Source organism: Barbus barbus (genome assembly GCF_936440315.1).
Source record: "Barbus barbus genome assembly, chromosome: 12".
Taxonomy (NCBI): Eukaryota; Metazoa; Chordata; class Actinopteri; order Cypriniformes; family Cyprinidae; genus Barbus; species Barbus barbus.
This window is the reverse complement of record NC_136740.1, coordinates 24,962,284-24,986,636: the sequence shown is the minus strand read 5'-3', so window position 1 is coordinate 24,986,636 and position 24,353 is coordinate 24,962,284. Positions and strand designations below refer to the sequence as shown.

General features: G+C 36.4%; 1 protein-coding gene across 1 annotated transcript in view; it reads left to right on the top strand.

Annotated features, from left to right (window-relative positions):
• LOC306878460 (RNA-binding motif, single-stranded-interacting protein 3-like) overlaps positions 1 to 24,353 on the top strand; it is a 136,784-nt gene that overhangs the window by 45,069 nt on the left and 67,362 nt on the right. The window contains exons 3-4 of the mRNA XM_079430844.1: positions 1,912 to 1,970; positions 5,701 to 5,792. Of these exons, the coding sequence (XP_079286970.1) occupies positions 1,912 to 1,970; positions 5,701 to 5,792 (151 nt within the window). The remainder of the gene's footprint in view (positions 1 to 1,911; positions 1,971 to 5,700; positions 5,793 to 24,353) is intronic.

Here is a 24,353-nt window from a genome sequence, read left to right as displayed (position 1 = left end):
CAACCACTTGTTTTGCAAGATGAAATGGCAGCAAATCAAGCATTCGAGTCAAATAGTTCTCATATGTTTCCTTCACTTTGGTCCGCTACATGCTTTCTCCAACAGAGCTCCTCATTTTCATGTCTTCTACTCTCTGTTATGTGGTTGCTCTCGTCCCCCAGGCTTTTACTTTGTTTACTGACAAACCATATTGACTGAAGAAAAAAAAAATCTAACAAAACCAGTATTGTTTCTATAATGAGTCTCTGCGATCCCAGAATTGTGATTATCCGTTTTCGCAAAAAACAACCACCCACACTTACTCATTGTGCGATGGTGTGAATTGCAGAAGACTTTGTTGATAAATTCACATGAAACCTTGTACGACGGTTGTTCTTTCAACCTCGCAGCATTCTACAGCGGCTTATGATATTTATTTGTATTTCTTCTATGAAGCTTTGCCGTTTGCTGGCTTATACGGGATATGAGATGAATTAGCTGCCATTTTCCAGACATCAGCGGTACAATGTCTCCATGGGACGCCGCTTTTCACGGTGACAGTGAAATGATCTTTCCCTTATTAAACGCCTCCATCCTTATAAAGGTGGGTAATATAGTCTCCCGCTTTTACCTGGAGGTGGGAGCCGCATTAAATATTAATTAAAAGTCACATCAGGAGCGCTTATATCAGTCTTCCCGGTCTTCAGGCGGAGACGGAAGCGATAAGTAACTTTATTACCTCCATCGTGGATGGAAGGAAGGCGGTAGGGGAGGAATAAGGGAAAAGAGGGACTGCAGAGAGGAAAGAGATTCATCTGTTGTGCAGACGCTTTCGTGATTCTGCGATGAGACTGATTTCGCTATGTGAATAGGGGTTTTGTGGGGCAGAGACAGAAAAAAGAGAAAGATTATTAGAAGAATACAAGAGTACTCAGTGCTGTGAGTTGATGTGAAAAAGTGAAAACGAGGTCAGGGATTTTTGTGGTGTAGATTGGGGCTCTGTGATGCTTCCAGCGTTTAATTAAATCACTGGGATTTGAGACTCACATCCTGAAACCCAAAATCAACCTCCCCTTGTTTACTGTGTCCTGTTAAGGAAGGTATTGATGTATCAATAAACATCCCTTCGTCAAGGTTTTAATGAAGCTAAGCTAAATCTATATTAAACGTACTCTTTGAGTTAGGTTCAAACTTTTTAATTAACTAAGTTCGGAGCAAACATTACACTTGGGTTTTTCTTCAAGTTTGGACACTTGTATGTCCCAGGGGTTGACTTTTATTAAACTGATTTTAACTTTTTTCTTTTTCTTATATGAAGGTCACATTAAAATGTGTCATTTTTGGATTTAAAATTGGTCATTTTTGATCTTTCATGTATAGATTTTTGTCCCAGTCCTCAATGAAAATATATTTAATAAATGCATGTTATAAATCTTATTGTGAATGAGTCGTCCATTTACAGGTTTATTTAAGTTATTTAAGTTTTTTTTTTTGTTTCTTTCTTGTTTGATAATCTTTTAACTTGGATGTAAGTCACAATGAAGAAAGGATTTGTAATTCCATCCATTTCATTGCAACTTTAAAATACAGATATTACATTTTTACAGTATTACAGCTTTAAACTAAATTATTACAAAAAGCGTCAGCAAATATTAACACTGTTTATAATATTTTAAAATAAATGTCAGATTTTTAAATGTATGCATCTTATGTGTTAATAAATGAATATTGTTGTGTTTAAATGAATACATTTACTGTTATTTTGTCAAATTATGAAAAAAGTGTAAAGATATAATTCAATAGTGTGTATTTAGGTGTGTATAATAGCATGACACTCAGTCTAAAACTGAGTTTCATGCAATAGATTGAAATGTATTTTAACTAGCTTGCTTTCATTTGAGCTGATCCTGTTGTTCTCTTTGTCCTTTGCAGGTATGGAAAAATAGTGTCAACAAAGGCAATCCTGGACAAAAACACCAACCAGTGCAAAGGTGAGTACCGCAGTCAATATCGGCTTGCATTAAAAACACGTTCAGTGAGCATTCACAGTCTCACTTAAAATAATCAATAATCCTTGTAAAATGACAGCTTTTGAAAGACTCTGATTAGTCTGGAGATTGTCTGCATGATCTTTAGAGGAGGAAATGCGTTTGCGTGATTGTGGGTGAAGTCTTTACAACCGGATAAGACGTTAGCGTGACTAACAGGGTTAGCCGCGGCGAGCAAAAGCACAGGGTTCCTCCTGTGTTGATTTGAAAAATCCGGGCCTTGTTGTGGTGGTTTAAAAATAGCCATAGGGGCAAGGGAAGCATCCGGGTGAAATTGATGATTTAGCAGACAGCCTCTTTTCAGGAAACACTCAGCCAATCCTGTAAATAAACAGCCTGGCTTCGTACACAATCTGCCAAACTGGGTCCTGCAGGTTTTTCTCCTGTCTTGTGTGTATGCATGTGTGCGTCTTTCTCTTTGTCATGTGTTCTCTCTTAGGGCACATCTAATATGTCCAAAGATGAGTATTAATGCCCACATGAGAGCAGGAGAGAGAGGGTGTTTTTGGAAAGCAGAGGAAATCACTCCAGGCTTTAGAGGACTTCCACTTCCTGGAGTTAACAGCCCTCCTACTCTGCCAGGCTTCTCCACCCTGATGGGCTTCCAGCCAGGACTTATGGGAGCCAAGGATATCAGACAGGAAACGAACAAAAAGATGGATTCGCTTCATTCACGGCTTCGCTGAATCTGCATATGTTTGTCCTGCTTGCTTCCACGCCATCCTTTTATTTATTTTTTTTTTTTTTTGCACAGGATATGCACTATTCATTTCAAAGATGTGTCGTTGGATCGCAATTACAGGCCTATCTTCTATAGATTAACCCCGTATGGTAGAGTAAGCCATCGAGGGCTGTTTACAATCAAGTTTGTTAGGTCCGTTTGCTTCTGAAGATCACTCGTAAGTTATCAAGCTCTGCAACGTTTTTAATCACTCTTCTTACATGGATTGTTGGCCGTTCGTTAAACACACATGGTTTAATCATATGTTTACTTTGTGTGTTTTGCATTAGGCAGCTAGACTCTGTAATTGCGAACTTGTTTGTGCAAAAGAAAGACACATTTTCAATTTCAGACAGCTGTTTTTTCCCCTTGTCCACTATGACAGATGGAGAGGGTGACAGCGGTGGGGGTTGTGGGCAGCATTGAGGGTGTGTTTGATTTTCTCTTTGACTCAATCACGAGCTTCTCATTAAACGGAGTGAACGTAAATATTTGTGTCGTACAACACACTAGCACGCCAACAAGCTCTCTCTTTCACTACCTCGCTTTCCTTTTCTAATTGGAATTAAGCACAGAGGAAGAGGAGACAGTGTACACACTCTTTTTTCCAGTTTTGACATCCGAGCAAAAAAGACAGAGAGGGAAAAATGAAAGGGAGAGAATACGCACATTCATTTGAGGCGTATTTGTATTTATGGATTTAATTATGTAAGGCTTCCAAAACCTCATATGCGTGATGTCTATACACAAACACATGCTTTTTATCCTTTTTACCTCTCTGTTGAGCTCCTTTTCAGGCCTGTTCCGGTTCTGGGCGTCACATTGTTAATAGGAATCGATCCCTGCATTCTTCAGCTTGAAACCTCTTTCTCAGCCCACTTCCTGATGGCTGCTGTTTAGCTCTTTTGGTCAGTGACCTCAGGAATGCTCGCAGTGATCTCTCAAACCAGAAGTGTTCCTCTCTCTGGATCAACAACAGTCTACTAAAAATCCTTTTTCACGCACATGCTCTGTTTTCTTAGGCTTATGAAACATCTGCAGTCTTTGGAACATCTGGACCGCTCAGTTCGCCGCTGTAGAGATTTTTGTCCCCCTCCTTCTCGCTTCCATGTTTACCGGGAGGCTTCAAAGCGGATGGCGTGTTGTTCTATATGTAAGGTGTGTGTGTGTGCGTAAATGAACACATATGTCTGGCATATAGAGCTGTTGGCTTCAACCGTTCGCGGCCTCTCCAACGCTCTGCGTTCTGCCATCTGTGGTTTCGAATGTCAGTCAGGCTTTGAGAGTGTGTGTGTTTAGAGTTTAGAAAGGCTTATGGTGAGAATGCCTCCGCCGAATGAAGACACACTGCCTCAAATGTGCCTCAAATGTACTGAGGGTCTTTAAGAACCTCCTCCACTGCAGTTTTTATTGCGATGCATCGTAAAGGAAGTCGTGGATCTTCTCTCTCGCTTGCTGCCAAAGAAATGTTTGGTTAAAGAGCTGGGTGGCGGAATGGACCCTGCTGGAATTGTAGCTGTGTTTTGAAACTTGAAACATGGTAACTGCTTTCTTAATGATTTAAGCTGCCTATTAGCAGGCACAATATTTAATATAATATAATATAAACAATATAATATAATATTAATCTTAACTTTTTGATTTAAATACCCTTCTTGGGCTCCATTATAATTATATTATTATTATTATTTTTTTAAAGTCATGATTTCTGTTTGTTTATCATAGAAAAACTTAAATCTTTCCATGTAAACTCCTCTGGAACCTGCCAAAAGGATTAGTCCCAAATATAGATAATCATCATCATCATCATAACTAAAAATATATAATAAGTAAAAATTACTTAACCCTTAAAATGTTTCAAATTTGTCTATTTCTTCTGTGGAATTAAATTTTTTTCCCCTCAAATTTATAATTGCATGCATCAATAAGGATGTAAAAGTGTCAAGTAATCAAAATAGTATCTCAAAAGTAATCCATACTACTTGTGCTCTATATGCCAAATCCTTTGAATTCACACAGTAGCTTTGTGTGAGGATTAAAGTAAATTTTGAGTCATTACTTAATAACATAATTTCCCCATCCAGTTAACTGCTATCTGCTGCAACCTGATCATTGAATTAGTGAGTTCAGCATCAGTTTCATTTGAGAACAACTCATTCAGTCCATTTTTGTGCACTGGATCAACAGATTTCAAAAAGATAGATCTGAAACTCAAAAGAATGATTCATTCATGAATTGTTCAACATTACTTCTCTCATGAACATGGTAATAAGAGCAGTAAATAAACCACAATTTTGATGTTCATTAGCTGTCTATGTCTATTAGCTGATTTGAAGACTTGGAATATAGTGAATGAATTATAGTTTGCCTCTTTAAACATGCATATGTATGTACTTATGTATGTATAAAGAGAAAAACTATAATTCATGCACTATAAAGAGAGGGGCCAGCATATAGTGTATGTCAAAAATGCACCTTTGCACCGTTCCAAGAAGGAGTTCCAATGGAATGGAATAAGGGTGAGTAAATAATAACAGAACGTTCATTTTTGGCTGAACTCTTCCTTTAAGCTGGATTTTCCAGCAGGGGTGAGGTCAGGCTGAATCCGTCTCTGTCCTGTTACTGAGGAAATAGTTGACAAGCATGAGCCTTGAACAAAATGGCCGTTTCCTGTCTCCCCAAGCACACACACACAAACCCACACACAGACACAAGCGGCTGTGCTCAAACATGCAGACTCTCTTGTGTCGCCACGATCAGCATGATAAGACAAACAACGGAGTGGCCTTGTTTTGACCCTTGAATTTTAAATCTGATAAATGTGTCCGATAATGTCTGATTAATGTCCGATAAAGAATTCATCAGTTTTTGGCAAAAACACTAAGATATGCGTGTTATAGTGTGTATAAATAACTCTTATCTCACTCTTACTCTGTACATGTGTGTGTGTAGGATATGGCTTTGTGGATTTCGACAGTCCGGCGGCGGCACAGAAAGCTGTAGCGTCCCTGAAGGCCAGTGGAGTGCAGGCACAGATGGCAAAGGTAAGCTAGGTTTACACCGTGTCTAAACCCGTTTTTTTTTTTTTTTTTTAGCAGAACAGGATGAGGATACCAATTATTTTGCTGCTATTTCTAAGTATGGTGTCCCTGATGGTGATAATGATTATAGGGAAGATGTTGATGATGACGGCTGTGGTGGTAAACATCTGTAGAGGACGTATACGTATGATTTTCTGGAAGTGGTGGAAATGCACTCATGTAGCTCGATGTCCAGTGTGTGCATTCAGACTCACGCACAGTTGTTTAAAGCATCTGTCCTCTAATATTCATAAGCTTACAGGCTGTCAGGATGCAGATGGTTTGTGTATCTGAAATCCCATTTAAATGCATGCCTGTCAGATCTCTCTGCAACGCAGCAGGCCTCGTATGAAACAGACAGGTCATCTTACAGAGAGGAGGAGATGGAGGCGGGAGCCAGAGAGAGAGAAAGAGTTTCGCTCTTGTTTGCATGTTTTCTGTGGTCCGAGTAATAGAATTTACCATTTAAATTAAGCTCAATCGACAGCCTCTGTTGCATAATGTCGATTACCTAAGAAAATAGCTTCGACCTTAGGTTTTTGTAATAAAGGCCAAATTCAAAGTTAGTTCAACACATTTATGCTACAAATGCTGTTGATTGAGTTTAACTTACATTGAACCCTGGACATTGCTTCAGTGTGCTCAGCTTTCTGACTGAAATTGTTTTCCAAACTGCATCTAATTGGTAAGAAGAGCAGTTAATCATTTTGGAAAGCTATTCATAGTCCCTGTTCCAAAACTAGAGAACTCCTGCCTTCTAAGATGCTTTCTTTCATGGGCCAGAAGCCTTCACATATGAGGCAGTCCCAGAATGCATAATAATGTCGTAAAAATATTGATTAATGAAATGTTAATTATAAATATATATTTAAATTTCCTTCAATATCAAGTTGAAGTAGTTAAATCTAATGAGAAAAATTTGACCCAGTATTGTATTTTTATTTAATTTACACTACCATTAAAAGTTTGGTGCCAGTAAGATTTTAAAATATATATATATATATATATATATATATATATATATATATATATATATATATATATATATATATGTGTATTTATATATATTTATTTATATATGAATAAGAATGTCTTATTATTCAGCAAAGACACATTAAATGATAATGTTACAAAAGATTACTATTTCAAATAAATGCTGGTTTGAAATGTCTATTCATTAAAAAATATGGTTTCCACAAAGATATTAAGCAGCACAGCTGTTTTCAACAATGATAATAATAAGAAATGTTTCTTGAGCATCAAATCAGCATATTAGAATGATGATGATACTAATTTATAATATTATAATCAAATAAATGCATCATTTGTGAGTATAAGAGTCTTCTTTCAAAAACATTAAAAAAAAAAAAAAAATCTTACCAACCCCAATGTCACGCATCAGTTTCCGTTTAGTTCTGTTTTGCCCTTATTTGGTAGTTCCTGTCATTAGTTAATCATCCTTTAGTCCTTCCACCTGTTTTGTGTTAATCAGCTCGTTTGCTCATTAGTTTGGCTTCTTTATAAGCCTTCAGTTCTGTTGTTACCTTTGTCGTGTCTTAAAGTAATATTTGGTTTATACTGTCTAATGTGCCATTGGCTTTATTTATATTATTAAATAACCTACTTATCCTGAGTCCTTTGTCTTCCTGGGTTGGCATTACCGTTACACCCAAACAGTAGTGTATTTACAATAAAAGCTTTCAAGAGCTTTGCATTGTTAAAAATATTCTAGTGCCAAACTATTGAAATCAATTGTTGAGTCGAGTCAGACATAACTAAAAATGTTAATCAAAATATATTCATACAAATAATAAAAACATTTATATTTATATATATATATATATATATATATATATATATATATATATATATGTATATATACAGAATTGTAGTTTGATTCTTTTTTTTAAGCAAAAACCTCACTAAATTTTGTTAGGCTTTTTAAATGTATATTTTAGTAACTTTTGTGAATTTGCTTCTGAATTAAATGCAGTTTTTATTAGATTTTTTTTCCTGGAAAACAAGACAAAATACTAATTAAGAAACTTTTTTGTTGGTAGGCTGGCTATTATTTCAGTCTCATTTCAGTAGCTTTTCTGAGCTAAACATTTGAAAGTGTTGAGTGTTGAGTGTGAGTGTTGAGTGTGTTGAGCATGAGCCAATCAGCAAGGTTCTCGCCCACCAGTACCTGCTTCATTAAAACAGTCAGAGCTGATGCTCAATTTACTTTCTCTGTCTGAATATGAATTTCACACAAATAGCTGTGTGATCTAAACATCTGAAGTTATTTCAAATTGAATTTTCACCGTGCTGTGGTGGTTTTAGTGGAATTCAAGAGGAACAGAACGGTTGAGTCCTTCCTGGGTGGAAGAAACATACTGTAGAAACTAAACTGTTATTCAGAGGAATTTACTCTGTGGAAGACGGCCACATACGTCTTTTTAACAATGAGAGAAGGGCAATTAAAAGAACTAAATCGCTTGGCTTAAGGCTCATTAAATTAAACAGGAGTGCAATCGCAGAGTTTCCCTCTGCCCTATTAAACCTGTTTTCATTAAGAATTCGCTCACTTTAACAGTGCCTCTGAGCAACAAAACTAGCCTCTTAAACTTATTTCGCCAGTGTATCAAGCTTCTCCTGTGGTGGTTACTGCTTATTATGGAGAATGTCTACATGGCAGACATTCAGTTTAGATTGTGGGTCAAAATTTGACCCATGTTTGTTGTAGAAAGGACATATTCATGAGAAACCATGATTCATGTTCACCTTTAGATATTCAAAGAATATTTCAAATGTAATATTTCGCAATGAAATGTACCTCAGAGGTGTTGAAATATTTATGGGACCGAACATGCCTCAGAGTAATGCGAATTGAAATGGTGTAAGAAGAAACATGGCCCCATATACATGACATACGTAAGTGTGTGTGTAGTCTGATGTCAGAACTCAGTTCAATGAACATTTACTGTCGAGTTGTTGTGGGTTTTTAAGAAAGCTTTTGTTTTGGATTTCATAACCTCATTATGTGGATGTTATTCAAACTTCCAGTCCTTTCTGTGCTTGTTTGTTGTGCTAGTCCTGCTGTGACATTCTTATTGTGTCTGATTTTCTCGAAATTAACTTCAAACAACCTCTGTTACCACTTAAACAGACAATAAAGTCTTTCCTGAAAAGTAAGACTTTTAATTCTCACGTTTAAACAAACAAAACTAGTTTGCATCAAGCAGGGAATTTGTTTGGCAGGAATGATGCCATAATGAGATGCTAGTATGGAATACTGTAATTGTGAGAAGATGAATTATTCATGAGGCAGTATTTATGTAAATTGTTACACATACGTTAACTGTATAATTGGTACAAGGGAAGTAGAGAAAGAGTGTGCGTGTGTGAATTATTCGAGTAGTTGCCTGCAGACATGTCCTTCACATCTGAACATCTCCACACACTCTTTGTGGATCGACATGCCTGCTGGTGATGCATGTTTATGTGTGCATTGATGTCTGTGTTTGTGTGTGTGTATTTCCCAGGAGAGGACTTTGGATTTGAGTTTCCACACTGTGCAAACTCATTTTTGCCGGAATCTTTCTACATCGGCGAATGGAATAGAATCATCATGTAAAATGTCAAATGTTCTCAGAGTCTCTTTGTTTGAATGCTATTGGTGTGTCGTATTGTTTTCTGAAATTTCTTCTTTCCGTGATAGACAAGGAACAAATGAAAGAAAAGAAAAGAAAAGAAAAGATCAAAGACATTGTGTGGCCTACTTTGTCATTACTGGGGGGAAAAAATCAGAGTTGCCATTTAGACAGATTGCACCTGGATAACAGAAAGCCTGTGTTGTTTTTGTTATTTTTGTATGCGTATAGCACAGTTTGGAAAGGATTAAATTCTCTTGGCAACAGGATTGGGATTGCATTATAAAACCCATTTAAATAAGACCTTTTTTAATTATAACATTATTTATGTGATGAATAAAAGAAAATAATTTTATACTTGTACCGGATGTGGCCATTCTTAGCAGTTTCTTCTTGATTTAATTTTCTTATTTACATCAGATGGGATGACAGCAGTACATGAACCACCAATTTCATCGAGAAAGTTTGTAAAAATCCATAATGAAGTTGGTGCACCAGGTAGTGCAATGAGAAATTCCACTGTCTTCAACTAATGTCAAGATAATGAGGAGAATCATTGTGAAAATAATATACCATAAACACAGACATTTCTGTCTGGATGGGATTCGGTTTCTCAGAGGAGTTAGTGGAAAAACTGCTGGTAATTTCCTTTTTAATTCTTATAATTTTTGTATGAGCAAAACACAGATTTGCTTAAAAAGGACAGGATTAAAATCACAAAGTACGTCTCTGTGGAACACAAACTTAGCTGATTTTTCCCATGGAAAAAAAACAAGTCCTGTCTGAATAGAATATTTGCTGATTCACCATGCAAGAGTAAATTACAGAAATTAGCACAGAAGTACAAAAGCAGAACAGAGAGAAAAGAACCCTGTTGAAAAAAAACAAACAGCAAATGCTGGTTAGGTGCAAGGCAGCTGGTTTAAGCTGGTCCTGAGCTGGTTATAAGCTGGTTCTGAGCTGTTCCTGAGCAGGAGTTGCTTAGGACCAGCACATGTTCAGCTCATAACCAGTTTATAACCAGCTCAGGACCAACTAATGACCAGCTTAAACCAGCCGCCATGCTTCAAAACATACCTAACCAGCATATGCTGTTTTTTTAAACAGGGATAGAACAGAAGTTGGCGCCTCAGTTCATCTTTAGCCATCTTTAAAGGCTGTAATGGACCCAGTAGATCTAGCTGAGGTCGGGCAGCAGCTCTTTTTTCCAAAGCAAGCGAGTGAAGGAAAAAAAGATTTACGCCTTGATTTGATGGAACCACCTGGCGGCATTGACTCCCGTAGACGGGAGGGAACGTAGACCTGTAGGAGTGCTGTTTCAACGGTTATCCTGAGGCCCGCGTCAAAGCTTTGAATATGTAAATCCAAGAATAGACTTTTGGTGTTGTGTGATGAGGCTATAAAAATGTAAATGAAAATTCACTCTTGAGTCGAATCAATACTTGAAACGTTAGCCATTAGCATTTTAAAATGTAATGTTAGTAATCTTTTATTGATATCGCAGTCATCTTTCTGTAATTTAACAGCCTTAGATGGCCAGACATGTTTAAATGTCCTCATTAGAATTACATTATGTAACTGTTGGATTAAACTAGTCTGTCTGAATGTGTGTGTGTGTGTGTAAGTCCAGTTGGTCCTTGGCGTTTTATGAGGAGCAGCAAAGTGGTAATATTACAGGTTTTGCTGCACCTTTGGCTTCCATTATGATTTCTTTCCCCGGGCCGTCTGAAGAACTGTGAACACTCAGATAATATTGTGAGGATGTGTGTGTGTGTGCGCGGGTGAAGGTCTTTTATTTTTATGCCTACATAGAGATTTGCATTGTGTGCACGACTGTGTATTTACATGTCGTTGCGAACTGTAATTGTATTACCTTTATGACTTAGTAGCATTGCTTTCTTGAAGCATATTCTCATGCTTAAAAATGGTTTTGTTTTTAATATACCCGTATAGCAGGAGGCGGAAAAATTCCCTCGGGGTATTATATGAGTGGAAGTGTGGAAAATGCTCTCATTCTTCTCCGTTCTCAATTTTGCGTGTGTCACGGCGTTCCGGTAGCGCTAAATGAGGGTGAATAATTGCTCCTTAAAGAAGAGGGCCTTTCCATCCTCACGGACAACTCGTATGAATAAACCAGTGCAACAACTTCAAATTGAAGTTAAATTGTTTCCCCTTTCTGTCTGCTGTTAGCGGACTTATCATTCCTTCACATAACCTCAGTGCTTTCCCCATTCATGTTTTCATTTGGCCCGAAAAGTTGCAGGAAAAAGCATTCCCTGCAGTAGAAAGTACTCGTAATAACCTAACCAAGGTCAGGCTAGTAATTAGAGTGTGTGTGTGTGTGTGTGTGTGTGTACGTGTTTGCCAGTCCCATCACACCTTAAGCCCAGACGTGAATTACGCTGTGGGAGTCTGAGCTGCACCTGTCACAAAGATTCCTACTGCTGGGTGACTGGCAGGTCTTCCACACACAAACACACTCACGCACAGACAAATTTATGTCTAGCCTGAGTGTTAGGAACCTTGGAGCACACTAGTTTATCTGAATTGCCTTAATCCGGCTTTCTTTCTTTTTTATCCAGCTACTCTATTAAACTAGATTTTTATTATTTTCTGAAAAAAATGCATGGTGCTCACCCAGGGAAAAGACACTGCCATGATGCCAGGTTGGTTGTGTTGCAATTAGGCTGCTAAGGTGTTGTGGGGTTTACTAGGGTTTCCTGTATGTTAAGATTAATAATAATGGTAATTTTCATGATTAAAATTACCATTTTAAATGTAAAAATGAAAATGAAGGCAGCATTATATACAGTTTGGAAAATGGAAATTTTGTTATTCAATTATTAGTTTTGATTAAAGTTTCTGTATATTTCCTGTATATGTATACATCTGAATATATATGTGTATATATATATATATATATATATATATATACATACACTATATTGCCAAAAGTATTGGGTCACCCCCTTCTAATGAACAGGTTTGACTACTTTAGTAATTTCCATGAGTACAAATCTTAATGTTTAAGCATATAAATAGATTCTAGGGAATTGTGTGCTTCTATTTTTATTGCAACAGTTTGGACAGGACCCTTTTCTATTCTAACATGACAGTGCCTCTGTGTATAAAACAAGGTAAAAAAGAAATTATTGTTTCAGTCAGTCAGTGTGGAAGAACTTGACTGGTCTGCATAAAGTAAGGTCCTAATCTCAGCTGAACAACTCTGGTGTGACTTTAAATGCAGACCCTGAGCCGAAAACTCATCACCAAACACCAATGATTTGTACATACACTATATGGACAAAAGTATTGGGACACCCCCTTCTTTAGAACAGAAGAAGGCACTTCCAAAACTGTGGCAACAAAGATGGAAGCATAATTCACATATTTAAAAACTGTATTTCCATCTGTCTTGCAACAGCTTTGAAAGTGTCTAAAATGAATGTACCCATATACAAGTCATTGGTGTTTGGTGATGAGTTTTTTGAGTAGAATATCTTTATATGCTTAAACAATAAGATTTGTACTCATGGAAATTACTAAAGTAGTCAAACCTGTTCATTAGAAGGGGGTGACCCAATACTTTTGGCAATATAGTGTATATATATATATATATATATATATATATATATATATATATATATATATATATATTAGTGCAGTCAAACGATTAATCACATCCAAAATAAAAAAGTTTTTGTTTGTGTACTGTGTATATTTATTATGTATATATAAATACAAACACATGCATGTATATATTTAAGAAAATTAAGTTATGTTTATATATTAAATGTTTATCTATAATATAAAGTCTAATAAAATAAATATATAAATGTATATACATGTAAATATTTCCAAAATATATATTGTATGTGTGTGTATTTATTTATATATATACATAAATAAACACAGTACACATACATATATTATGTAAACACAAACTTTTATTTTGGATGCGATTAATCATTTGACAGCACAATTTTTAGCGCATTTCCATTTGGAAATATATTTATATAAACACACACACACACACACACACACACACACACACAAATACTCTCAATAATATACTGTCATTCAGTGCTTTTCCCTATTTTATCATTCACCTGATGGAAATTGTAAGTTTGATTGCTAAGGAAAGTAAAAGCACACATTTCTTTGACAAACTATTAAAAAAATTCGAAATATATTTTTTTTTAAATAGTACTTGAGGAAACAACTCTTACTCTACATATGAGCAGTAGTTATGATGCTGCTTGTCTTTTAAAATTCTGTAGAATGTGAAATCTTTCATACGTGCATTTGTTGGTTCTAACATTAGTTCTGAGTCATTCATATTTATTTAGTTTGCTATGGGAACGCTCTTTTTATTTGTTAGCATTCACCATTCTCAGGGGATATAGAACTCTAAGCCAAAGACAAAGAAGTTGTATTAAGTCTTTATGCAAGCGAATTACCTTTTGTAGTTGCTTAGCAAATCATAACACAGAACTTCCTAACTGTTCCTAACTGTTCTTAGTACAAGTCACTCAGCCAAGCTAAAAATGGACGAGCTGAGAAATATAATCTTCCTCTTCTCCCTAAGTGTACATACTTTATGTGTAATAAAGGCAAACCACTGAAATCCAACACCATATCGTGTTTAAAAATCCAACCACCATCGCTTCGAGATTATTCTTCTCGTTATGGGGCCGGAAAGAGTGGGGGAAGAAAGAGAAAGGAAAGATGTGATTGCGCTTTGTCTTCCACCATTGACATCAAATTCCCATTTCCTAAATGTTCTGTGAAGTGTGTTTCCCTCTCCACGGGCTCACCATCTCTCTCTCTGTGTGTGTGCGTGGTGTGTGTTGTGTTGTTGCCGTTCGGTTTTGGTGTGGGCCCACAGTGATTGAAAACAGATGCCTTGTTTTTTTGTAGTTGTCTCGCCGGGGAAAGTAATGGACAAAGCAGAACACAGGACAGCGAAAGCATAAACGAGATCTATTGCGACACAATGAAATGGGCTCGGGAAGCAATAAGCACCAGGCGCATTCCGGTTATATAAAATGGTGGCTTCTCACTCCCTTTCACTCACAGATGATTTGTATAACATAATGCGCCTTCCTCTTGCCTACAATACTGCGTCGAGAGAAAATAAATAAATAAAAAAACAGGCACGCCGGTAGAGTCCAATATGAAATTGAGCCATGAAGGTCTGTTGCCAATGTCTTGTTCTCTGGGTTTGGGTTTTGTAATTCAAAGCTTTACTCGTTTATAAGGGGTTATCTGGGACCTGGACTCTTTGTTTCAGAGGAACTCTCCCTGTTTGGGTTGTCTTTATTTTTAACCACTTTTTTTTGTTTGTTCTAATGGGTTGATTAAACCATAATGATCTATCCTAACATCCCTAATCTGTGGTCTGCATCTACTTTGTTGTTCTCAATAGTGTTTTCTATCTGCTGTTTACCAGTTTTGAGTTAGAATACTATTGTTACTTATACTACATGACTTGCTGTAGCATATTTAGGTTCTTTTGTTGACCAAGGCTTCATTCATTTGCCTCATCTGTGAAAAGTTACATGTATATCTACTTTTGTTTATTTAAGGAAATATAATGAATTAAAAGAAGTTTTCAGAATCACAGTATATATTGCTTCACATTAATTTGTCACACTTGGTATGGAATGTGAAGTCAGAAGAAGTCCATTATGGGATATGTTATCCCATTTATTATGTTCTGGTTTTATACAGCGCATTTTGGAAAATGTAGCAGGTCATGTGAAATTTACACTCATTTACACTGAGGAGAATGTGCTTTCTCATATTTTTATGGCTAGTATACAAGTATACAATAATTTAAGTTGTTAAAATGCTTTTCTTTCTCACTTAAGGCACAAATTTGGCCAGAATTGCAACTGGTTAAACTTAAGAAAACAGTTGCATGACGCCGTTGCATGGTAGTATACCAGTCCAAACACAGCCAGAAACAAGGATATGGATATGGGAGTGGTGTGGCCTTAAAACCTTCATGCTCGCTAACAAAAGGAAAACGGCCAAGCTGGCCCAATTGAATTATGGGTGATGTAGTCAGAATGTTAGTATCTCTGAGCCTCTATCAGCCTCTCACCAATCTCATTATCTGTGCATTAGCAGCTGTGCGAGGAAGGAAAGGGCTTTTAGTGGGAGCACTCAGGATCTGTAGGGCTGGGCTCCAGACAGAAAGTAAAAAGAAAGCCGAGAGCTCAAGGAGTTGCAGTTGTTGTTGTTGTTTATAATGATGCTAATGTGCATTTGCAAGATGCATGTGCGTGCAAGCTCTATTCTCTAGATGAGGGCACACAAAGACCAGAGGAAAGGTGTAGTACACATGCTTCAAACCATTCGCCAGAACTCACAGGGCTGTACTTCATTTAGACCACTGATCAGGCAGCACTAGAAACACAATCACAAATGTCTCATTTCACAAATGAAAGGATTTGAGAGAGAGAGAGAGCAGAAAGCACACAGACAGACACTTCCGGATGCTGCCGTGTCTCCTCTGTCCCTGTCGTACACATGTAGCCCCGTCTCACTCCAGAGATGTTGTTATTCCTCACTAGTGCCTGAGATCTGTCTACATATCTCCGCCATCTCTGGCAGTGAGTTGTAGTAACAGCTGATATGGCCGCTGATGTTCTCGTCCATTACGGAGACGTGTCGTTCTCATGAGAGCTCGATCTGACTGTCATTTCCACAGCGAATAAATCTTCCACTTCTTTCAGCACTCTTATAATAACTCCATCTGCTTAATAGTTGATTCACAAGCGCTGCTTAACTTGGGAGATTTATCGTAGATTTGTCACCCAGATATTTCAAAAGGTTTGAAAGCATTGCACATGAACTTTCCAGACTGACTTTTAGTTTATATTTGTTTTTTGTTTACATGTGTTTTTTGGTGGCTTGGTTGTATTTTTATTGTCATAGTCAAAGTGCATTTATGCAATATGCAAAACCATTTTTTATTTATTTTTTTTTAAATATAAATAATTTTTAAATACATTTATCATGTTATTAAATATATTTACGCTGCAATATAAATCATAGTTCTTAAATATGATGTAAATGTAATACAGTTACATACAAATATAATATATAATAAATATTATGAATTTCATTCTTTTTAGTTTTTTTATAAAAAGTTTATTTTGAATTATATGTATCTGTTTTATGTTCTTAAATATATTTATGAAATAATATATAACATAATATGTATTATAAAGCATACATTATTTCATATTTTTAATAAAAAATATATTTAAATTGATATATGTTGTGCCAAAATCAAAGTGCCTTGCAGTTTTCAAATTATTTTTAGCTATATCTTATTTAATTATAGAAATATTCTTATATTTAATAGCTAATTGATTGTATATTCATTTGAATAAAGATTATGTTGTAAATAGGACTGATTTATATTCAATACATAAGACTATTGAACTATAAAGTGGTTATCTTTCCATATGGGATTGAGTTGTGCAAACAGCTGTTACTGGCAGAACAGCATGTTCCTTGGGCTGAAAAGACTGAGTTAGAGAGAGAAACAGACTGAGAATGCAAGAGAAGGGAGTTCCTGGGTAGTCTGGAAGATTTGACTATATCACATAACCAGATTGACCCTACTTCCTGTCTGTTGCACTGGCCATCTCGTGGAAACGTCTGCTTTGATGAGCTAACTCAGAAAGACGGCCAGCATCTGCGTGTGCGTCACATGTTTCTCACCCTCGCCGGTGCATGCAAGCCTTCCCTCGGTCTACGCCAGCGCTAGAGCAGAATCTTAGCCAGGAATCAAAATCGATTGGCTCCAAAGAGCAGCTCACTCTAAACAAAGACAAATGAATGATCCTCACTTCCTCTCACTCCACCTCTCAAAAGAATCTCACTGCCTGCAATCCTCGCCCTCGGGATGTATAGCACAAGAGGAACTAACGCTGACCTGTTCTTGAGCTGTAAAAGAATAATAATAAAAAACAAACAATAGACCTGATTTCTTGACATGCAATAAATCAAAGTTATATAATTCATAAAAATCTCCTGCCGGATGAGCAGGCCAGCTGCAAGAAGGCCAGCACTGAGTGAATAATGCTTCTCTTTACATTTGATCTAGCTCTCATAGATGCAAAAACAACACAGGGGTTTAAGAACCTGAGGCGCAGATTATGCTGATCATTTTGATATGAGCGAATGATTGATGGATAGTGGGAATGATGGCGTCTGAGAGGATATGCTCCAGAAATCTTGGCCAAGTTCATGCACCGATGTGGCGCTGACCCAGCCGTCATGGGCGCGGTATGGGCAGCTACGTCAGAACGGGCGCTATACGTGCCAAAACACAGCTGTCTTGGACCCAGATGTCATGTAAAGATGACCTCATCACAGAGACTTAAGCTGCAGCTGCTGTTGTAATGTCAGGCAGATATGAGCTCACTGAAGCGCTCGCCAGTTAACTATCGTTACGGCCTGACAGAGCGCTGGAGAACCATTTGTAATGCATCATAGAGCTGTAAGTGCAACAGATCCATCCAATACCGTTTGATAACGTAATACACAGAACTGTGCTGCTTCTATTCTAGCTGCAGATATACTGCACTCCATGCTAATTACTACATACCGTTCTTACTGTTTTTATATTAGACTGACAGCAGAAAGAAAGTCTCAATTTCCACAGAAAAACAGCATAATGTTTTAAAGTCATTTGCATTTTTTGCATATCACTATTTGGCAGGTTACATGCCATGCAATCAGTTACATGCCATGCAATAACCAGTGATTTTAAAGTCTGAATATGTGCCAGGGTTGTGTAAAACTGAGAGCTCATTCAAGAGTCTGAATTTAAATTTGTGAATTAAAGGGATAGTTCACCCAAAAATTAAAGTTCTGTCATCCTTTACTGTTCCAAACTTGTATGTGTTTCTTTCTTCTGTTAAACACAAAAGAAGACATTTTTAAGACTATTAAGACCGGTTACTGTCAACTGTTTGGCTACCAATATTTCTTTCAATATATCTATCTGTAACGGTCTATGGTTGTGGATGAAAAGGCGCTTGACGAAGGCATAAACAAAAGTAGGTATCTTTAATGAACAGCATCACACATCTACACACTATCTATCTATCTATCTATCTATCTATCTATCTATCTATCTATCTATCTATCTATCTATCTATCTATCTATCTATCTATCTATCTATCGTTTGATTGTTTATTCTAACTGTCTTAAGGTTTTATCTAGCTGTCTGTTTTTTTGTTCTGTTTCATTTGTTCGTTCTATCATCCTCTCTATCATTCTGTCTATTTTTGTATCGTTCTACCTATCATTATATCCATCGTTTTATCTGTTTATCTTTATCAATAAAATGTTGCTTTCCAATTTAGAAATTGCAGATGTGTGAATAATTTTGAATTTCAACTTATTTTAAATTCGCTTTCCTTATATTTAAGTTCAGACTTCATCCAGTTTGCTGCCTCATTTTAAATTCAAGAACTGAATTGCAAATTAAAAGACATTCTCAGTTAAATTCTGAATAGTGCACAATACTGGTGTAAACACTCTGTCTGATATCTTCTTTTGTGTTCCATGTAAAAAAGAAAGTCATACAGGTTTGGAATGACTTGAGGGTGAGCAAATGATGTCATAATTTTCATTTTTTAAACTATCATTAAGATGAAGACTCTTTCATGATCAAATGACCAACAACACCAATCAAACACACACAAACATATGCACAGTACACAAAGGGCTTGTTATATATTGGTTTCTTGACACACCGCTAGTTGTAGACATTACCACAGGGCAAATGATGCTCTTGGCTACAATATAGATGAGCTCACTGTTTCTTGGTCTTGGCAAGTCTTGAGGCGTGATAGGCTACGTTGGGCAATATTACAGGCTTTGGATCACATGAGCTCAGTGTGTGTTTATGTGTTGAGAGTCTGTGTGTTTATGACAGAGCAAAAATTACATCGTTTGCCCTGTGATGGACATTATGTCCGTAGCATAATGGCCCTACTGGAGGAACTCTCACTGTATTAACAAATAAATTCAGCACATTAAGGCTCTTAAATACCCATGTATGTGAAAATGGGACTGTAATGTTATGGCTATCTGATTTGTTCCATTATGAGACATTATTTGTTTGTGTCTTGTATTGTGACTAAATTCCACATTAGAATGTCTCATTTTTTTTTTTTTTTAGCTTTTTAATTAAGTTTTGGCAGTGTGTTAAATGAGCTGTAGCAGTTAATCGCTTTCCCATGCCTTACTAGAATAAACTGTTCAGATTAAGCAAGGCACAGATCTTTTTATGCCCGTCATCTGTGAATAATGGCCACATTGGCCTCACTGTATTATTTTCTAATATGATATGATAAAACATTTTATTAATCAAATTTTTTTTTTTCATTGCTAATAAATAATATTAATTACAATTGTTCAATATTATATTATATGTATATTAATGGTGTTGTCACACACCTGGCCTCAGGTAAAGATGTAGTAGACACTTTTTTGTTTATGCTGTTTCTGGCTGGATTTCAACGTCAGACATTTGGAGTGTATGCATACAACAGGAAGGAGATGTTTATGCTCTTCTGCTGTTTCGAGACAACAGTCTGGCAAACCGCTTGCTGAGCTCCATGTAAACAAGGAAGTTATGTCACCTGCCTTCTGGGTATCCTTGTGCAGACATTGTGTAAAAGTTATCTGGTTAACAAGCTTTACCATTTGAAGTTTTCATGACAAAGTTGAATATAACTTTACACAGAAAAGATGAGTAAGTGATTCTATCACAGTATGTTCAGTATGTTAGAAGTCAGCAGCATTTGTGGAATAATGTTGATTACCACAAAAAAGCACAACTGGATCTTAGTTAATGGTAATTAATGATTAAAATCACTTTTAAGATTAATTAATACTGTAACAAAATATATTGTAGTTAATGTTCACTAATGTTAACTAATGGACCTTATTGTAAAGTGTTACTAATTATTTGAGCTTCAAAGCAGTTTATCATCATTTTTATGGACATTTTAGGGTTTTAGCCATTACAATGTCATGACAACACACACGTTGTAAAATTGGATTTAATTTGTGCCTGTTAGCTATGCTTATTATTGTAACGTTAAATCAACATGATAATCAACATTATGATACAAATGCTACTGATTAGACTTTCCTTGTATTGAACTTGTCCAGAATATTCCTTTATCGTGTTTAATATTTAAAGGGATAGTTCACCCAAAAATGAAAATTTTGTCATCATTGACTCACCCTCATGTCGTTCCAAACCGGTATGAGTTTCTTTTTTATTTTGAACATAAAAGAAGATATTTTGCAGTTGATGGTCCCCATTGCCTTCCATAGTATTTCTTTCCCAACTATGGAAGTCAGTGGGGACCAACAAATGTTTGGTTCTTCAAAATTCTTCAAAATATCTTCTTTTGTGTTCAACACATGAAAAAAACTTAAACGGGTTTGGAACGACATGAGGGTGAGAAATGATGACAAAATGTTCATTTTTGGGTTAACTATTCTTTTAAGTCTTAAAAGCGTGTGTTTTATGTCCGTTGTTCTGTAAGTGCCTTATTGTAACAGTTTTTTATTAAAGGGTGACTCAAAATGATTCTATTTTCAATTATTTTCTAAATCATTTTTATTGTCAGTTAAGCTTAAAATCTAATGCCTGAATTGAACTTCAAATGTATTGTGAAAAATTGTTGCTTGAGACCAATAGGCCTACATTCAAGATAAGATACTGGCCGTCGCTCTCTCATTTTTTCTCATGTAATCTCTTATCTCCGTGCCATTTTCACCCTAGGTCTTCACAGTAAGAGCTGTAAGTGTCAACATTTTTAGCACTGCCTATTTGATCACTCGTCGGTGTGTGTGTCGCCGCTGGTGACATGGTTCAGTGGCATCAGTGTGATCCCTCACTGCCTCTCAGAGTGCCTGTCCTATCCTTTATCATTTTCTATTGCCACTAAATCCGAGGTCATGACAGATAAGCCTCCAGGTGGCACAGTGGTACACAATGTGTGTGTGTGTGGGCAGCTTTGTGTGTGTGTAGCTTATCCAAAAAAAAAAAAATCCCACTCTATCAGTCCAATAATTGAGAAATATCAGAGCACTCTTGTTGAAATTTAGAGAAAACATCTCTTGCAAGATTGCAAGTGTCTACTTGTTGTCAGGTGTATGTGTGTGTTTGTGTTTGTGTAAGTGTGATAAAGGAAAGGAGGTTCATTTCTCCGGAGCTCAATAGTCTACCCTTTATCCCAATCAAGATGAAGAGGCCACGGCGAGTGAAGATGAAAGCAGAGACGCTACAACACCACCAGCTCTATAATGCCTCTGGTAATAACAGGCTTTCATCAAGAGTGAAATGGCAACAAACGTCCGCTTGTGTTTAGCCATCAAACACGGTGTCCCCGACTGAAAGCGGACAGATTAGCGTAACTCCACAGATCGGCCACAGGAGTGTTCTTCTCTTTCATTTGATTGGGATCATCTGTGGAGTGTTGAGGAAGAGGTGTTTTATGGAGACGTCAGGCCCGGCTGTGCTGATTGGATGACGGTGGGAGGATTTACGGGAAGAAGCTAGAGCCGTTGATCAAAGAGTGAGGGCTAAAGTGGACAAGCTGACATAGAGGGAGAGAGAAAGAAGAAAAAAGCGATCAGCATGCTCAAATCAATGCGAAAGTTTGCTGTTGTTCACTTGGTCCTGGGATCTGGAAGGTGGATGGTTTGATCCTTATAGGAAGAAGACCATTTATTTTATTTTTCTTCCTTCCTTCCTTCCTTCCTTTAATTTGGAACACAGAAAGACTGCCTCAGTTGCCATTCGCATTCATTGCATTCACTCACTTCTATATAATATAAGCAAGCAGGGACTTGAGACAGTCATTAGATTTGGAGCAGCATGCAGTGAATGAATGATTATAGAAATATTTTCATTTTTGGGTGAGCTATCCCTTTAAGGGAAGAAATATTCCTCTGAGCCATATTAGCTCTTGTTTCAGCCTCTCTTCCACGGCAGTTGTCCCTGTATTGTCCCTTATGTGTCAACATTGTGGGAAAGTCGTGGTAATAAATCAGTCTTGGTCTTGTGGCGATAAATAAAGATTCTGCTCTGTTCATCTGTAATTTCTTACACCCTCAGCCTCTCTCTGTGGTAACAGGGCCGGTGTTCCCCTGAGACTCGGCAGTTGCTGTTATGTTTTGTGATTAGGTTTTGCTGTAACAAGTTGTGGTTCAGTGCTGGAGTGACTCTGAACACATCTTTCGCTCTCTTTTGGAGGTGTGCTTTTTGATGGCTTTCTACTTTCTCCACAAAAATCCACAAAAAATAATCATAGTATTTATATATTAAATATATTAGTAATCCTGGTTATTTGAAAATAACCAACCTGCATTGATGCGATGAATGATATAGGTCAGTTCCAAAAGCTACTAAGTTGATCATTTTAAACAGTTTTTAGTATGTACTAGCTGTCATATCAATGACTGAAATGTTTATAATTAATTGTAATTATTATTAATTCATTAATTAATATTAATTATTAATATTGTTTTTTTTTTTGCACTTCAATTTTTTTCTGGACTTAAATCAAGTTTGATAAATCAAAAAGCATGTCTATAGAAATCATGAAACTCATACAATTTAACAGCAATTTATTCAAAGTTTAACAAAAAAAAATGTAGGGCCCTATTATATACATTTTATGTTTCACATATTAAAGTTTATTTTTACCAGATTCTGTGTTTTCCATTTTAGCTTTCTGGATTCCATTCTAATGGTTTAATTCGATTTAATAATCAAAAGCATCTCTAATTCATTTTATAAAAATTAGTTAATTTATTAATTTATATTCATTTATTTTCTTCTGCAAAACATGCAGAATTTCTGTTTCTGCAGAACAATCTTTTTGTAGCTTAATATTCACAGACACAAGTCAATATTGCATTTTGATTTAAGTGTAATGACCTACTTTTGATTTGTTCATTCAAATTTTGGCAATTTCTGTGGCTTTCCGCATTATTCATTAAATTCTGCGATTCCATCTGCATTTTCCGTATCGCAAAAATCATAGGGCCTAGGTTAGTAAAGATGTCCTCTAGCTCACCAAGGCTAGATTTATTATTATTATTATTATTATAAAAATGTATTTGATCAAAAATACAGTTAGGTGGGCTGGAAATCATTACTATATACTGATTTGGTGCTAAAGTAACAGTTCATATAACCAATGTTGAAAACTGTTGTGCTGCTTAATGTTTTTGTGGAAATATATATATATATATATATATATATTAAGGATTATTTCATTACATAAATAAAATAAGTAAAAACGTATATAAATTATCTATTTATATATTTTATATACTTATATATTTTTCTTTATTGTCACTTTTGATCAATTTAATTCAATTTAATACATGCTGAATAAAAGTATTTATATCTTAATAATCTCTTGTACCCCTATGCTGATGCAAAAACTGAGATGAAAGATTCCCACTACTATGTTTGTGAGGTCCTGTGACACCTCTGTGAATGGTGAATGGTGTAGAATGGTGTTTCGATTACTAGTACCCTCAACGCTGTTTTGGGTTGAAAGACAGAATGCTTTTGGCAAGTTTTTGATGTGGTCTTTAAAGCAGACCTCCATTTGTCCTTGAGCTGCAAGCGAAGTTGGAGACATGTGGACATCATGTCTCTGCCAGCGCAGGTGTCTCGTGGCGTATAGCGTGGTGGGTGGGTTGGTGCTGGTGGGGGTTGTTTCGGTCATAAATTTGAGAGTCATTTTACATGTTTTTCAAGACAAGCTGAGGATCATTGAATTCACACTCTCTCACAGCTTTCCTTCTCTCATCCCACCC